This window comes from Macrobrachium rosenbergii, chromosome 7 (assembly GCF_040412425.1).
Source record: "Macrobrachium rosenbergii isolate ZJJX-2024 chromosome 7, ASM4041242v1, whole genome shotgun sequence".
In the NCBI taxonomy this organism is placed as follows: Eukaryota; Metazoa; Arthropoda; class Malacostraca; order Decapoda; family Palaemonidae; genus Macrobrachium; species Macrobrachium rosenbergii.
The window spans coordinates 42,758,273-42,773,698 of record NC_089747.1 but is presented as its reverse complement, the minus strand read 5'-3'; the positions used below and the strand labels follow the sequence as shown (position 1 = coordinate 42,773,698).

Here is a 15,426-nt window from a genome sequence, read left to right as displayed (position 1 = left end):
TGTTTATTTCCTATTTCATCTGTTTTTTTCAGTCATTCTTCAACTTTCATACATTTCCTTTTTATTGCTTAGTGCTTACCTGTTCAGTATCCAACTTTTTATTGTCAGTTCTTTTGTTACTTCTTACTTAGCTGATAAACTTCTAGCTTTTTCTATTTCCATTTGTCATTTTGCGCTTAGCTCTTTGTACCTAATGTAACTAATCTTCCTGATGACCCTGTGAGAGATCAGAAATGCGATTGTGGTCTAGGTAAACTAAAAATACTAGTAATAATGAAATCACAGGAATGAATAATGAGAGGTGAAAAAAATATATTAAAATGTAGATGCAAATAAACAAATAGAGTTGAAATATGATGTAACCGGGAGATACAGTGTAATTAAGATTTTAAAAGAAAAATTTAATCTGGGATTGAAGAAGACCTGTATGATACAGGAAGCTGTAATATACCCATAGTAATGTATATTCCTTTGTAAATGCTCCCTGCAAAGGAATATTGCTTACAGCGTGACTATTACAGTTCATTGTAGGCATTGATTAAGGTCTTGTGTATGTTTTGGCATCAGTTACATTTCTCTCTCTCTCTCTCTCTCTCTCTTTTACTTTTTAAGTGCTTCCTTGGTTGTTCAGCTTTAATTTTGTCATGCTCCAGTTTTTGCTCCTTATTTTTGAATGTATTTTGTGTGTTAACCCTCATGAGACACTAGTTTAAAGTACAATAAATTTTAGTATTGTACAGTTTTTATGTTTATAACTTTATTATCTGACATTTTATTTCCTTCGTCATTTCCTTACTTTTTGCATTTGATGTGCTGTTGACATTTGCTTTTTTTCCTGTGTAATCTTATATGTATCTATTTCATTCAGATTTGTTTGCATTAAATGTAAATTTTTGAATTATTTTTAGGTGAAAACTGCACAAGCAGTCATAATCCAAAGGTGGTGGCGTTCCGTGTGGAGAGCTAAGCAGAGGAAACTGTATGCAAAAGCTGCCATTGTCCTTCAGGCAAACTGGCGCAGGAAACAAGCCCAGTTGCTTCTGCAAAGACTCAGAGAGCAAAAAGAAAGGGAGAGAAAGGTGAGTGATGGTATTTGTATGGATGGGGATCTGTAGTAATTCTTCAAGTATTCATCATGTACATTATTATGATGGTGTCTTTGAATGACCAAGAAACTATGGAATTAATGTTAGCTGAAGGGATTCTTAAATGTTCAAGAATCGTCTAAATGACAGGGATTTGTTTTACTTTGATCATTTATCAGAAGGTCAGACATCTCCAAGCATCTTGAGTTTAGGGGACACCAGTTGCACTTTTTATCTCCATAATGAGTCGCTGGCTTCTTTGTGCTTTATATGGGTACTACAAATGGTATCACACATTTGCAGCTTTCCTTTGCCTCCTGTCTACTTTACACTTTTTATTTATTTCATCTTGTCACTCTCCCCTTTTTCCAACCACTTTGATTTTTATCTTGTGGCAGTTTTTACCTAATCTAAAAACAAAACTTTCAAGAAATATCTTTGAGATACTGGAAATGCAATTCAGTGTTCAAATTAAGCTATTTTGGTTCCTTCATTTAATACTCCTTCCCATGTGTCTCTGTTTCCTAACTCTTTTGTTTGTCATTTGGTCTGCAAGAGAACAGTCTCTTTTGCTGAAATGCCATAACAGTGTTTGTGTCCCTAGCAACATGAGTGGTATTGTTATCATGAAACAGGGTAAAAAGGCCACTTAGTCACGTTTTTAGATACTTATAAGGTTTATTCAAAGTTGTTGTTCTTATTTGAAGAGAATAGAAGCAAAGTTAAGTTACAGATGTTTGGCAGCTGTGTAAGAAGAGGTTAATGGAAGTAGATGAGAAAAGTAGAAGGTGGAAAGCAATTGCCAAAGAAATGCTGTGAAGAATCTTTGGCACTTTGCTGCATAAAGCTCACTGGAGTGGTACTTCTTATTTGGGAATAATGAACAAAACCCATGAATTAGGTCTATCAGAATTGAAACAGAAACAATTCAGACTGATTCTTATAGAAAATGTTTGTTTGTTGCTGTAAAAAAGGAAAGAAAGCAGTTTCGGTGCTGATAATGATTATTGAATAGAATTATTACTTTATTTCTGTATCAAAGGAGGTTTAGATTTTACATTGGATGCAAATCCTGTATACAGGAAAGTGATGTCAGTAACTTAGACTCAGAATTACAGTGATTTAGTCTTGGAACGAATTAGGATGAACATTCATTGAGTGAAAATATGTTTTGGCATCAGTTTTCCAATGTCTGTGATTACAGTAGATGTAGATATGTTTATTCTTACCACTTGAAATTAACTTTCTGCACTTTCCTTTCAAATTCCTAATGGGTTATTCTTATTTACCAGTTGTTTAGCACACTTTTTATTATATATACTTAATTTATTATACTTAAAGTTTACCTACAGGACCAGTAAAATGCCCTTGAGGTTTTTAGTTTATTTTGATTTTCCCACTGTTGCTTTTTCCTAATCATGTCCTACTTTTCAGGACAATGCTGCGCGTACAATACAGAGAGCTTATCGCAGATTTATCGCCCTGAAATATCTTCAGCAGAATGAGGCTGCACGAACCATACAGCGCACGTGGAAGACCTACATCACACGGAAACAGTTCCTCAGAGAGAAGAGCGCTGCTGTTAAAATCCAGGCTTATTTCAGGAGCTGGAAATGTCGAAGACAGTTCCTCGTCACAAAACGGATGATCGTGAAGATCCAGCAGGGATACCGCCGGAAGCTGTTAGTGCGGAGGCTGAAGGAGGAATACAGCAAAAAACGGGGGGCCATCGTCTTGCTGCAGTCGTGGTGGCGTGTGTATCTGGCAAAGAGGAGGGCCAGAGAGATGGCTAGAGAGAAAAAGGCAGCCTGCATTATTCAGAACTACTTGAGAATGTGCCAGCAACGGAACAGATTCTTGAAGGCCAGGCAGTCTGTTATCGTCCTCCAGAAGCACGCACGCAAGATGCTCTGCCAGCAGAAGTTTAAGATGGTGTACAGTGCCGTTCTGGTGCTTCAGAGATGGTGGAGAACTGTGCGGATGTCCAGAATGATGAAAGAACAGTACACAGAACTGCGTGTTGTCACCATCAAGTTGCAATCCCACGTTCGCATGTATCTGGTAAGAAAGAGATTTATCAGAATCAGATCTGCTGTGTTAACAGTTCAGAGATATTACAGGATGGTGAAGCAGAGACGAGAGTACAACAGAATAAGAACTGGAACTTTGGTTATACAGAGTTGGTGGAGAAGCACAAAATTGATGCAGTCAGAAAGAGTAAATTATATTCAGTGTCGCAACGCAGCTATAAAAATTCAGTCAGCATTTCGTGGCTATGTTGCTCGTAAGACGCTCAAAAAAAGTGTGCTGGCAGCCACGAATATACAAACTTTTTACCGTATGCAAAGGCAGAGAAAGCAGTATTTGAGACTGAGACAGGCAGTTCTTACTGTGCAGAGATACACCCGTGCATGGTCGGTGAAAGAGAAGGAAAGACGAAGATTTAATGAGCTAAAAGCTGCAGCTGTTATCATCCAATCTAACTGGCGAGGGAGACAGGCAAGAAGAAAGTATTTGAAAGCCAAGCACTCTGCAACAGTTATCCAAGCATGGTATCGTGGCCAAAAAATGTACCGTAGATTCTGTAAGAAAAAAGCTGCAGCTGTCACTATTCAGCGATCTTTGAGGTCAAGGAATCTCATGATGCAGAAAAGAAGAGAGTATTCATCAATGCGGCAAAATATTATCCTCATTCAAAGTGTTGTTCGATGTTGGCTTCAGCAAAGAAGGTACAAGAAAGTGCAGGCTGCTGTTGTGTGTTTGCAGCGAAGATACTGTGCACTCAAACAAATGCGTAAACAAAGACAGGATTACTTGTTACTGAAAAAGGCATGTTTGATGGTGCAAAGTAATTACAGGATGAAGTGTCAGCGTGATCTGTATGAAAAAAAGAGACAGGCTGCTCTGCATATACAGATGTGGTATAGAGCATGTAAAGTGTCACAAAAGGAGCAGTCCATTTTTAAATCGAAGAGGGATGCTTGTATATTGATACAAAAGTCTTGGAGGATGCATAGTCAAAGATTGAAATATCAAAGAATAAGGCAGGCATGCATTTCAATACAACACTGGTATAGAGCTCACAAACTAGGAGTGTCTGTACGTAGTGAATTCATTAAAAAACAAACAGCGTGTATCACTTTACAGTCATGGTCAAGGATGGTTGTTACCAGAAAGAAGTTCATAACTTTGAAAAAGTCTGCCATCTGTATCCAGAGGCACTTAAGAGCTAGAAGTATAGGCATGAAATGTCAACAGGAGTATCAAGAACTTAAGGCTGGAGCTATAAAACTGCAGTCTCTGTACAGAATGCGAAGACAGCAGAGGGAGTATCTCCAGCTAAAGTCAGCTGCAGCCACCTTGCAGGAACACTTCAGAGCATACATGAAAATGAGGGCAGTTAGATCAGCTTACATTGTTAAAAAGAATGCAGCTGTTACTATTCAGTCAAAGGTAAGTGTTGATATTTCCTTGAAATTTCATTGATAAGAGAAGACTAAAGATATAAAGTTATGCTGATATAGAAATATTATGAGGGAAAACATAAAAAAGGCAAGAATACTATGCTAATAATCATTTTGGTAATCTAATAGCTTTCATCGTGTGTGGGGTTCATTCTACAGTATGCCTTGTGGGGATCTCTATAGGCAGTACATTAGGTTCTCATCAGTGTCCTGTAGATCACCAGGTGCTCAAAACTGCATTGGTTTCTGTGATCTACATTTCATCTCTCTCCTATGGTTTCATTTTCCCCAGCTGTCCCTCCATAGGGGGCTAGTGCCATCAGTGCACCTTATGTGGTGCAGTGTAGGCATTACTTGAGGTTCTTTGCAGCATCCCTGTGGCCCGTAGCTCTAACCCCTTTCATTTACTGTACAGGTGTTCATCTCTCTTTCTCCTATCTTACTTTCCACCCTCTCCTGACAATATTGCAACTCAAGGTTTTCCTCTTGTCATATCTAGCAAACCGCTTTACCGTCAGTGTCATGTTCAGCGCTGAATGACCTTATAGATCCCAATGCTTGGCCTTTGGCCTAAATTCTGTATATTCTATTCTGTTCACCAGCTGTCTGATAAATGAACTTGAATTGTTTTAGTTTTCACCCTTCATTCAAGAAAAGATCTTTGAAGGCAGGTCTGAGACTTATAGGACTTGCCAGAAAGATTTGTTCCTCAGTGAAGTGAAATTTACCAAGCCAAAGTTAAAGTATTGACAGTTGAGTTAGAAGGGACCTAGGGGAATGGATGAAAAGGAAAAGGCAGAGAGCATTGCAGCTGGGGTAAAAGAATGATGCCAAGAAAATTTAATCTCCATTCTAGTTGCCATTTTGTTATGAATGCAGTTAGTGTTGCTAGTTTCTCTCTCTCTCTCTCTCTCTCTCTCTCTCTCTCTCTCTCTCTCTCTCTCTCTCTCTCTCTCTCTCTCTCTCTCTCTCTCAGACAATCATCAGTAATCCATAGAACTAAAAAGCCTCAACTGTAAGAACCTAGCTATTGTACTGATTTGGAAATGCTTCCAAGGAGAGAGTGTGGATGGATATCTAACTTGCCAAAAGAGGAATTCTTCTGGCTGCTTTCTGATTTTCTACCTTTTACTTTCTATATGCTCCCCTTAGTGTCCCCTTGAGGCTTTCCAACAACAGTGGCACCTAAGTTTTTTAGATTTTGTTACCTAATGGTCTTGCCTGAATCCAATATGAATGCTTACCAGAGAAATCTATTAAGTACAGTGGGGCTATCATACAGTAGACAGTAGCTTTCTTGTTTGTGCCTGTGAGGGTTTTGGGGGTGAAAGGATGAGCAAATGCACTTGTGTTGACTGATGCCTTCCAGGCTGTGTCTGTGAGGTGGATAGTGAACAAACACAGATACAATCAAACCTTTCCTTTTTGTGCTTCCTGTTGGGAAACAATATGCACTTACTGTGGGCCAAACCCTCTGATCTCTCTCTCTTGCCTACATTATTTTTATTGGCATTACTTAATGCAGTATTTTACTGCACTGTGCTTAATACGATAGTACATTAATTTGGTGGTGCACATTTTTCAGTATGTATGCATGTGTACAGGGTATTTGCACACATGCATTATTTTAGGATAAACTATGCACTTAGAACGTGTTTATTTGCCTTCCATGATTCTCTCTCTCTCTCTCTCTCTCTCTCTCTCTCTCTCTCTTTCTCTCTCTTTCTTGGTCAGTTTTTTATGAAGGTGGGGTAATTATATTTAAAAAGAAAAGGTATTTCTGTTTTTTTATATTGTATGGGTTTTATATACAGTACTGTCCACGTCTTGTAAACATAAGTAGGCACAGGTATGTGCACATATTCTTAGGAGCATTTCATTTTGCAGATATATCTCTGAATGATAATTACAAACACGAGTAAGGATAAGCTACTGAATAATTTGTATGGAATTGCACTAGACTATAAACTATGATAGACCTGGGGTACTCTATTGTGTAGGTCTTGGTTACTTAGCAGAAGGGGTAGACCCCTGAGCTGTCTGTTAAATTGAGGTGACACCACTTCATTTTGCTCTGACTTTCACCTGCCAGTGTAAACATATCTGGACATGTCTTATTAGAGCCTAGAAATGTCTCTAGTGACATTAGACTGGTACACTTAATTGTAAAGGAGAAAGTTTCAATCCCAGTGACATTACTTTAATACTGTACTTAAACAATAAATTGCTTCATTTCACATTTACTCTAGTTTGATAAAGCTTGACCTGTGTTTTTGTCTTTCCAAACTTTGGTCTGTTTCCTAATTATATAAAATATTTTCTTTTCCTTTCTTTAGGTTCGTATGTGGCTAGCTCAGCGTGAGTATGCAAGGAAAAAGGAGGCATGTGTTAGGATACAGTCATGGTTCCGTTGTGTCCAGTCACATCGCTGTTATATGGCACAAAGAGATTCAGTATTAATTATCCAGAAATACTTCAGAGCATATCTTTTACAGAGGAAAGTTCAAAGGCAGTACGCAACCACAAGGAAGGCCGTGATCACTCTCCAAGCTGCTTGTAAGGGTTATTTGACCAGAAAACATATCAGAGAGAAACATACAGCTGCCACTGTCATTCAAAAGAGGTACAGAGGATGGAAAGTGAGGAACGCTTATCTTGCTAAACTCAGAGCCATATCTGTACTTCAGTGTTCTCTGAGAAATTACCTAACTGGAAAGAAAACTAGAAAGGAGTACCTAGAAAAGCGTTCTGCAGCAGTTGCCATTCAATCATGTGTTAGGGGTCACATTGTTAGAAAAAGAGTCCAGGAGATGAATAACGCTGCAGTGGTTATTCAGAAGACCTGGAGGATGCATTATGCTTGCAAAGACTTCCAAAAGAAAAGGAAAGCGATAGTCACGATACAAAGAGCTTACCAGAGTCACTTATTGACTAAAGCAGTTATGAGTGAATACAAGAAAAGCTACAGCTGTGTTGTGAAGTCTCAAGCTATTGTACGAGGTTTCTTGGTCCGGCAGCGTATGAAGAAGCAAGCATATTCTGCCACTTGTATCCAAGCACATTTCCGGTCATATCTTGTAAGGAAACGATATGTTGTGAAGCGAGAGGCTGCTGTTACATTGCAGGCTGCTGCTCGCGGATTTTTAGCAAGGAAGGCATTGCAGCAACAGAGAAAGGCTGCTATAACTATCCAGTCCAGTTTCAGAAGGTGGCAAGAGTGCAGGAAGTACAAAGAGATTTGTAATTCTGTGCTTGTATTGCAAGCTCATTGGAGGGCTACGTTGTGCATGAGGGAAACTCTTAGAAACTACCATGCAACCAGAGGTGCTGTTCTTGTGATTCAGAGTGCATGTAGAGGTTGGATCGCCAGAAAACACATATCGAAGCAACACAGAGCAGCAACAGTCATCCAAGCTCATGTCAGAGGTCTCTTACAATATAGGAAGTATGCGCAGCTCAAGTCCAGTACCGTCCACATTCAGCAGTGGTGGAGGAACATTCAGCTTGGTAGTCAGATTCAGAAGAAATATGTGCTGAAAAAGAAATCTGCCATCATTATCCAAAGCTCTTTCAGGAAATACACAGCAAGGAAGAGGTTCAAAGAGTCTCTCACCTCTGCCACAAAAATACAGTCGTTCTATCGAGCCTACCGTCAGCGACAGGTTTTTATCAAACAAAAGCAAAGTGCACAAATCATCCAGGTCTGGTGGAAGAGTTATTTGCAAATGCAGCATGAAAAGAGGGAGTATGATAGACTCAGGCAAGCAGTCATTATTTTGCAAGCTGGTGTTCGTGGTTTGAAAGCCCGAAGGGAGATGAAGGTGAGACATGAAGCAGCAGCCAAGATTCAAGCAACATTCAGAGAATGGCTTGCTAGAAGGAGATACAGCCAAATAAGGAGGTCCATAATCAAATTGCAGGCTCATGCAAGAGGAATGTTAGTAAGAAAACAGATTGAGGTACAACATAAGGCTGCTGTTGTGATTCAGTCGCATTTCAGAGGGTACCAGATGCATAGAAACTTCAGATCATTATGCTCAAGTGCTGTGTGTCTGCAGAGATGGTGGAGATCTATCATTGAAATTCGTAAGCAACAGAAAGAATTCAAGAGAGAGAGGGATTCTGTTGTGAGACTCCAAGCTTGTGTTAGGGGCATGCTTGTGAGAAGGAAGCAGAGTCAAAAGAAACAAGCAGCAACAGTAATTCAGTCGTATGTTAGACGCTGGATAGTGTCAAGAAGTTATCATCAGAAAGTTTCAGCAGCAATCCAAATCCAGAGATGGTACAGGTCCCTGAAAAAAGCTAGACATCAACAGAGTAACTACCAGACCTTAAGGAAGGCCACTGTTTTAATACAAGCCTCTTACAGGGGTTTTGTAGTAAGAAAGGGCATAGCTGAACAGAGAGCAGCTCAGGTGAAAATTGCATCTCACTTCAGGGGATGGCAGGTTCGTAAAATGCTAAAGTTACATCAAATTGTGAGAAGTGCAACAGTAATACAGATATGGTGGAGAGCTACTTTACTAGCAAGAGAACAACAAAATCGGTATTGCAAAATAAAAAAAGCTGCCATCCTTATTCAGTCTTACACTCGAGGAATGATTGCTCGTAGTGACCTGAAGAAAAAGCACCATGCTGCTCTCACTATTCAGTCCTGCATCAGAGGATGGTTGCAGAGGAGGAAATACATCCATTTGTGCCATTCTATTACGAAGATACAGTCATTTGTGAGATGTTATCAGGCTCGCAGGAGATTCCTGCTGAGAAAAGAGAAGGCCATTGTCATTCAGAAATGGTGGCGAGGTTTAACTGAAACTCGGCGCCAGTCAGAGGGGTACAGGAAAGTACAACAAGCAGTTGTAATACTTCAGGCACATGTCCGAGGAATGAAAGTACGCAGGGAAATGAGAAAGCAACGTGTAGCAGTTGTAAAAATTCAGTCGTACGTACGACATTGGTTGACTTGTAGAAAATACACGAAACAAACCCATAGTGTCGTGAAGATTCAGAAGTGGTGGAGGAGCGTAGTAATAACTCGTTCATTGAGTGCAGAATACGGACGAAAGAAAGAGGCTGCTGTTATCCTTCAGGCCTATGCTCGAGGCATGATGATTAGAAGATCTTTTGTGCAGCAAAGATCAGCAGCCATCAGGATTCAGTCTTGGGTCCGCTGTTGGTTGTTGAGACGTCAGTACAGAGCTAAAATGACTGCTGTGGTTAAATTACAGCGCTACTGGCGAGGTGCTTACCTAACACTACGGACTCAAGAACAGTTCATCTACATGAAGAGAGGGGCAGTCATTCTTCAAGCAGCGTGGCGAGGAAGGCAAGTCAGAAAACAAGTCAGGCGGCTGAAAGCAGCTCGCTGCATTCAGGTAAGTTATCTTTCTTCTAGCATCCTTCTTTTGATAAATGGTTCTTTCATTTTTGTGTTGTTTTATATCTGTTCGTGCAGTTTCAGATATTTTAGATCAAAGATTGATGCATATCATTTGTAGATTTTTTCCTCAAGAGACTGAAAGTCAACAGTTCTCTTTGTAATAAATGGGAGAATTGTTGACAAAGTATTATATTGAAATAAAATGATAATATTTGACTGTTGGGGTTCAGAGATTTTCCCAATACTGTAAAGTAAATGCCCAAGATAAGCACCCCTGTAACTGGATTTTGAACCAGGTGTTAGACACAGAAATCATCTTGAATTTGTCAATTAACACCTTAATGCAAGCTTCTCACCATGGCAGCTGAAACAATCTATGTTTGTATGGGTTATTCTATTACCTTCTTTCTCAAAGTTTGTATAAATGCAGTTTTCATTCATTAGCAGTAACTGCTGTTATTTCATTGCTCTAAGATATAATGTGCACTTTTGACTTAATTCTGTGATGGATTAGTTTGTAATGCTGCTTCTAAGATACCTAGAGCTCTTCACAGGATGTTTTTTCTTATCAATATTTTTTCATCACTAATTTATTTTTACGTTTCTTGATATCCCCAAGGTGCTTTTCCAGATTTGCTGAACAGCATCACTAACGTGCAGTAAATGTGCCTCACTGTCGAACTTCTCAGTTCCAGAAGTCCTTTATTCCTCTCACTTTTGGACTGTGGAACAGTTTCCCTAAGGATGTTGTGCAGTTGGAACCTCAAAAGTTCAAGCTTAGATGTAACACATTACTACCCTAAAACAATTCTCCTTTTATTTTAATAATTTACTTACATTTTTATCTATTTATTTATTAATCTGTTTATTTTTACTTTTCTAAAAACTGATCTCTTGTGTATTTCCATTACCTTCTGTTACTTCTGTCAAATGAACATCATGTTCTTTGGAAGCTTGAATTTCAAGTCATTGGCCCCTTTGTGCTTGCTCCATATGAATAGGGTTCCTGTTCTGAATAATAATAATGATAATAATAAAGAGGATGTTTTTTCAGTGTATCTTTGAAGAATATATCTATTCTATTCACAATACGATAGCCTTATCTGTGGACTATTGAATGTAATATATTAAAATTGCAGCCATGGAGATCTGAAGGTATACTTATTTAATGATTATTGAGGTACTATGGAGTAGTTCAGAATTAAAACTTTTTAAGTAGAATTACCAGTTCCAAGAGAAAGAGAAAGACGTATCATTACTGATACATGAGTATGTTGCTGATTCTGTAACTGGATATGAATGATTTGTATTCTACTCCGAGTGCAAGTGGAACATCACTATTGTGAAGGTGTGGTTCCAAGTTGTCAAGGTTGTTTCCTCTTTTTTTTTTTACCTCTTTAGACTGTTCTTCGGTAACCTTTAGTTTATTTGTAGGCCCATGTACGTGGTTGGCAGGTCCGGAAACGCCTAAGGGAAAGACGTAGTGCTTCCCTACAAAGAATCATCAAAGTTATAAAGATCCATATGTCTGCAATTGTGATCCAGGTAAGTATCTCTCTCTCTCTCTCTCTCTCTCTCTCTCTCTCTCTCTCTCTCTCTCTCTCTCTCTCTCTCTCTCTCTCTCTCTTTACCATGAAAAACTATCTTTAAAGTCATTTTAACTGGGAAAAGATATCAAAGACTTGGCTGATGATTTGCTACTAGTCTTGTGCATCATTTTTCACTGATATTCTCCCTCAGATCTACTGTATGCGTAAAGGGGGTTCGATTGTTAATATCATTCTCCATTTCCACAGCACTGTTACCGCCGCTATGTAACAAGAAAGATTATGCAGAGAAACATCACGCATCTTGTTAGAATACAGCGCTGGGTCCGAGCTAAATTGGAAAGATCTCGATTCTTGAAGAAACGGGCTAGTGCTGTCATCATTCAGAGGGCTTGGAGGAAAAAGATGGAGCAGAAGAAGGATGTGAGTAATACATTTTGTGTGTTTAACTGTTTTGTGTTTTGATCTTTTATACCAGATATTGAATGAAAGATATTGTCTAAAGTTTCAACATCCAGCATGGATAAGAGAGATTTAAACATAAGAGTAAATGTCCTGCCTTATTGTTACAAAAACTTGTGACAGACTTAAAGTTTATTTATTCTGTTTAGGAGTTGTATTGTCATGTCCACCACCAGGAATTATGTTGGATTTTTTCTCCTCTTAAACTTGAACTGTCATGATGGAAAAATTGTGGATGTTGTCAGCTTCGGAGAGGTTTCCGTACTACCATACAGGGCTGTTCCCATGTTTTTTGTCCTTGTTGGACCATTAACATTATACAACAGTAATAGTATTTTTTTTTTTTTTTTTTTTTTTTTTTTTTTTTCAAATTGCAGTCAATTTTAATGTCTTGAAAATTTTAACTTTTGTGTTGTCAAATCTGTTGTGCAGTCCCTCAGTGTGCCTTGTGTGTTGCTCTGTAATAAGCACCAGAGGTTCTTTGCTCCAACTTTGTTCTTAGCTTGCATTGTAGTTTCTGTCATACTTTTCATCTATTCCTCTGATATCTTCCTGCTCAGATCCAACATTTTTTCTCTTACACCTGCTCCAAGTTTTACTCCTAGTTTAAAACTGAACACTTTTGGCCATCTGTAAGAGATTCCAGTGGTTTTAATCATGTTTTGGTTAAACTGTGAACTACTATTTAATAATTAGGGCTATGTTCCCATATTTTTTGTCTTTGTTGGACCATTAACATTATACAACAGTAATAGTATTTTCTTTTATTTCAAATTGCTGTCAGTTTTAATGTCTTGAAAATTTTAACTTTTGTGTTGTCAAATCTGTTGTGCAGTCCCTCAGTGTGCCTTGTGTGTTGCTCTGTAATAAGTACCAGAGGTTCTTTAATTTAATAATTACAAAAGAGTACTAACAAATATTCAGTTACAGACATACCCTACTTACAAACATTCAGATACCAACAAACGGGACCGCAAATTAAAATTGTGTTCAGAGTGCTCCCCTTTGCCACCTTTAAGTTCAAATTTTGTTTTTGCTTGCTTATTCTGTACATACAGTACTGTATGTAGTGTATTGTGTTCTAAGATGAAAAAACCTACTGTACACTATTGATTTTATATCATACTGTACTTAAATAGTCATGAAGAGTACAGTAACCAACTTACAAACACTTCAACATACAAACGGTCGTCCTGAACGTAATTCATTTGTGAGTAGGGTGGTGTCTGTATTTATAGGTTGTATTTAAACTAAACTGCATACAAAAATTTTCTTTTTATTGTATTGCAGAGACGTCGGCATGAAGCTGCGCTCACGATACAGTCAGCTTGGCGTGGCAGATTCACAAGGCAATCTCTGGGTGGAAAGAAGCTGGAGGAGATTCGCAAACGTCTGGCTGCAGCTACCCATGATGCAACAGATTCCAAACGCATCGGATACAAAACAGAGTGTGCCATCAATTTCCTCCTGATGTACAAGGACCTGAAGCGCTTATTGATTGCAGTCATGTACTTGGGTGAGTTGTCCATGCTTGGTCAACAGTTTTAGAAGTGTTGATTGTAGCATCTTTGCCATAGTAAAATTGCATTAGTTTTTCATGCCAGTTCAAAATAAGCTTGGCTTTTGGTTCTTGGAAAGAAGCAGGGAATTAGAGGCAGAGAATTATATATTATGGAAGTGAATGGTATGAAGGGAACTTGACATTCAACAGTTTTCTATAAACAGGCATAATTTTTTGCCTTTATTTTTATTTATTTTTTGTCTTCACATTTTGTCTCCTTGTGCTGCAGTTTTGACCTTCGTAATCCATGCAACCAGCTTCCTTGAATTTTGCTTACAGAATGAGATTTGTTACCATTTAGCTATATAATTCTTGGTTTTGATTCTTTTTCTCTTATTGTATGGATAGCTATTGGTATTTTGCTGTAAATTGGTTAGATGTTTCTTTTACTGGTGAAATTCTTGGGTCTGATAAATATAAGATGTCAGCTTACTTTTGTGCCAGCCATAGGAGAGTTAAGGGCATTAATTCATCATCATTATAGTTTTTACATTAGCTTTCCCATTATGGAGGTTGACATGTTATGAGCTTTCTACTCTTGCATACTCCTCCCAGAATTCCCATGCAATCCAAGCCTTTTTCCTTTCCTTTAGTGGACTGGGCCTTCCAAATCTACCACTTTTCTCACTAGTTGGTCCTCTTCTCATTGCAATGGTTGAAACTATTTAATTACAGAGGACCTGATTCCAATTTTCATGTCAGTACAGTAGTATAAAGTTCAATATGAAAACTACATAACATCTGTAATATTAAAAATAAAATTTGCATTTCAAGTGGAAATTTAACTGTCACGATGATCAGTTATGTCAGCACCACATTTGATGGATGTCTGTATTCTTGTTCAAGAGATTAACTTTCTGAACATGGTAGCAAATTCAACTCTGGTTAGATCTGTGGAAGAGATTGGTTTATGTGTGTATGAATAGATAAAATGAAACTAGGTCAGTCTTAGGAAAATATAGAACCTTAAATTGGTGGCTTTGTTAAATTATTGTTAACTTAAACTAGGGTCACAGAGGGTGATTGGTCAGTCATACTGGAGCACTTGATTCACAGTGAAAAGAGAAGTATGTTAACTAGTATATACTGTATATCTATACATACATTTTTCATGCTTGCAGAATTGTTTGGTACTGAAAGTTTTAGTACTCAATATCCTCCCCTTAGGTTTCCATTGCTTAATTGATGAGTGTTAGTAAGGTGGCATTAATTTTTTTGTCTGTCATCTCAGGCACCCCATTTAGTGATGACCATGCAACTGATACATACTGTAATATCAGACTTTGAGTTTTACCATAGTCAGCATCATGGTCTCCCATAGTCTGGGTATGCTGAAGCATACTTTACTTGCCATAGGTATTTTAGATTTTCAATCTTGATAAATGGTTAATAAATGTTTAAATGCACTCTTCTGCTGTGTTCCTTTCTTTTTCACCTGGGTATTTAACTCTGGGGAAGTTTACTAGGCAAGTTTATATCCGTTTGGCTTTTTTCATCACAAACATTGTTCCTGGAAGATCAGAACTTTGATGTTTATTTGTACTGTTGTCTCTCTAATACCATACAAATATTGACACAATATTTCATTGCTCCTTGAAGTCATGCCAATTAGTTTCTTCATTGCATAAATATGTTTCATGATAAACTTGGTCGACTTTCTTTTCAGACACCAGCACACGGTGGTCTCCACCATGTTGTGTCAAGCTTACAGAAAGTGGTGCTCTTAAGAGTCTTGTTTTTATTTTGAGGACAAGTAACAGATCAGTGCCACACATGGATATAATCAGCAATGTTCTGGATGTATTCATAAATCTGTCAAAGTACCACACTACTGCACAGGCTGTGCATAAGGTAAGCTGCAAATTTTAGTTATTTTTATTGGGTTCTCATATTCATAAAAAGATGAACAAGAAGTCAAGGGGTGTAC

The 15,426-nt window shown here is 38.2% G+C and overlaps 1 protein-coding gene across 1 annotated transcript in view; it reads left to right on the top strand.

Annotated features, from left to right (window-relative positions):
- Window positions 1–15,426, top strand: part of LOC136840347 (abnormal spindle-like microcephaly-associated protein homolog) — a 60,033-nt gene that overhangs the window by 41,965 nt on the left and 2,642 nt on the right. Inside the window, 7 exon segments of the mRNA XM_067107043.1 lie at window positions 909–1,079; window positions 2,520–4,538; window positions 6,886–9,924; window positions 11,364–11,474; window positions 11,726–11,899; window positions 13,229–13,454; window positions 15,166–15,350. Coding sequence (XP_066963144.1) covers window positions 909–1,079; window positions 2,520–4,538; window positions 6,886–9,924; window positions 11,364–11,474; window positions 11,726–11,899; window positions 13,229–13,454; window positions 15,166–15,350 — 5,925 coding nt within the window.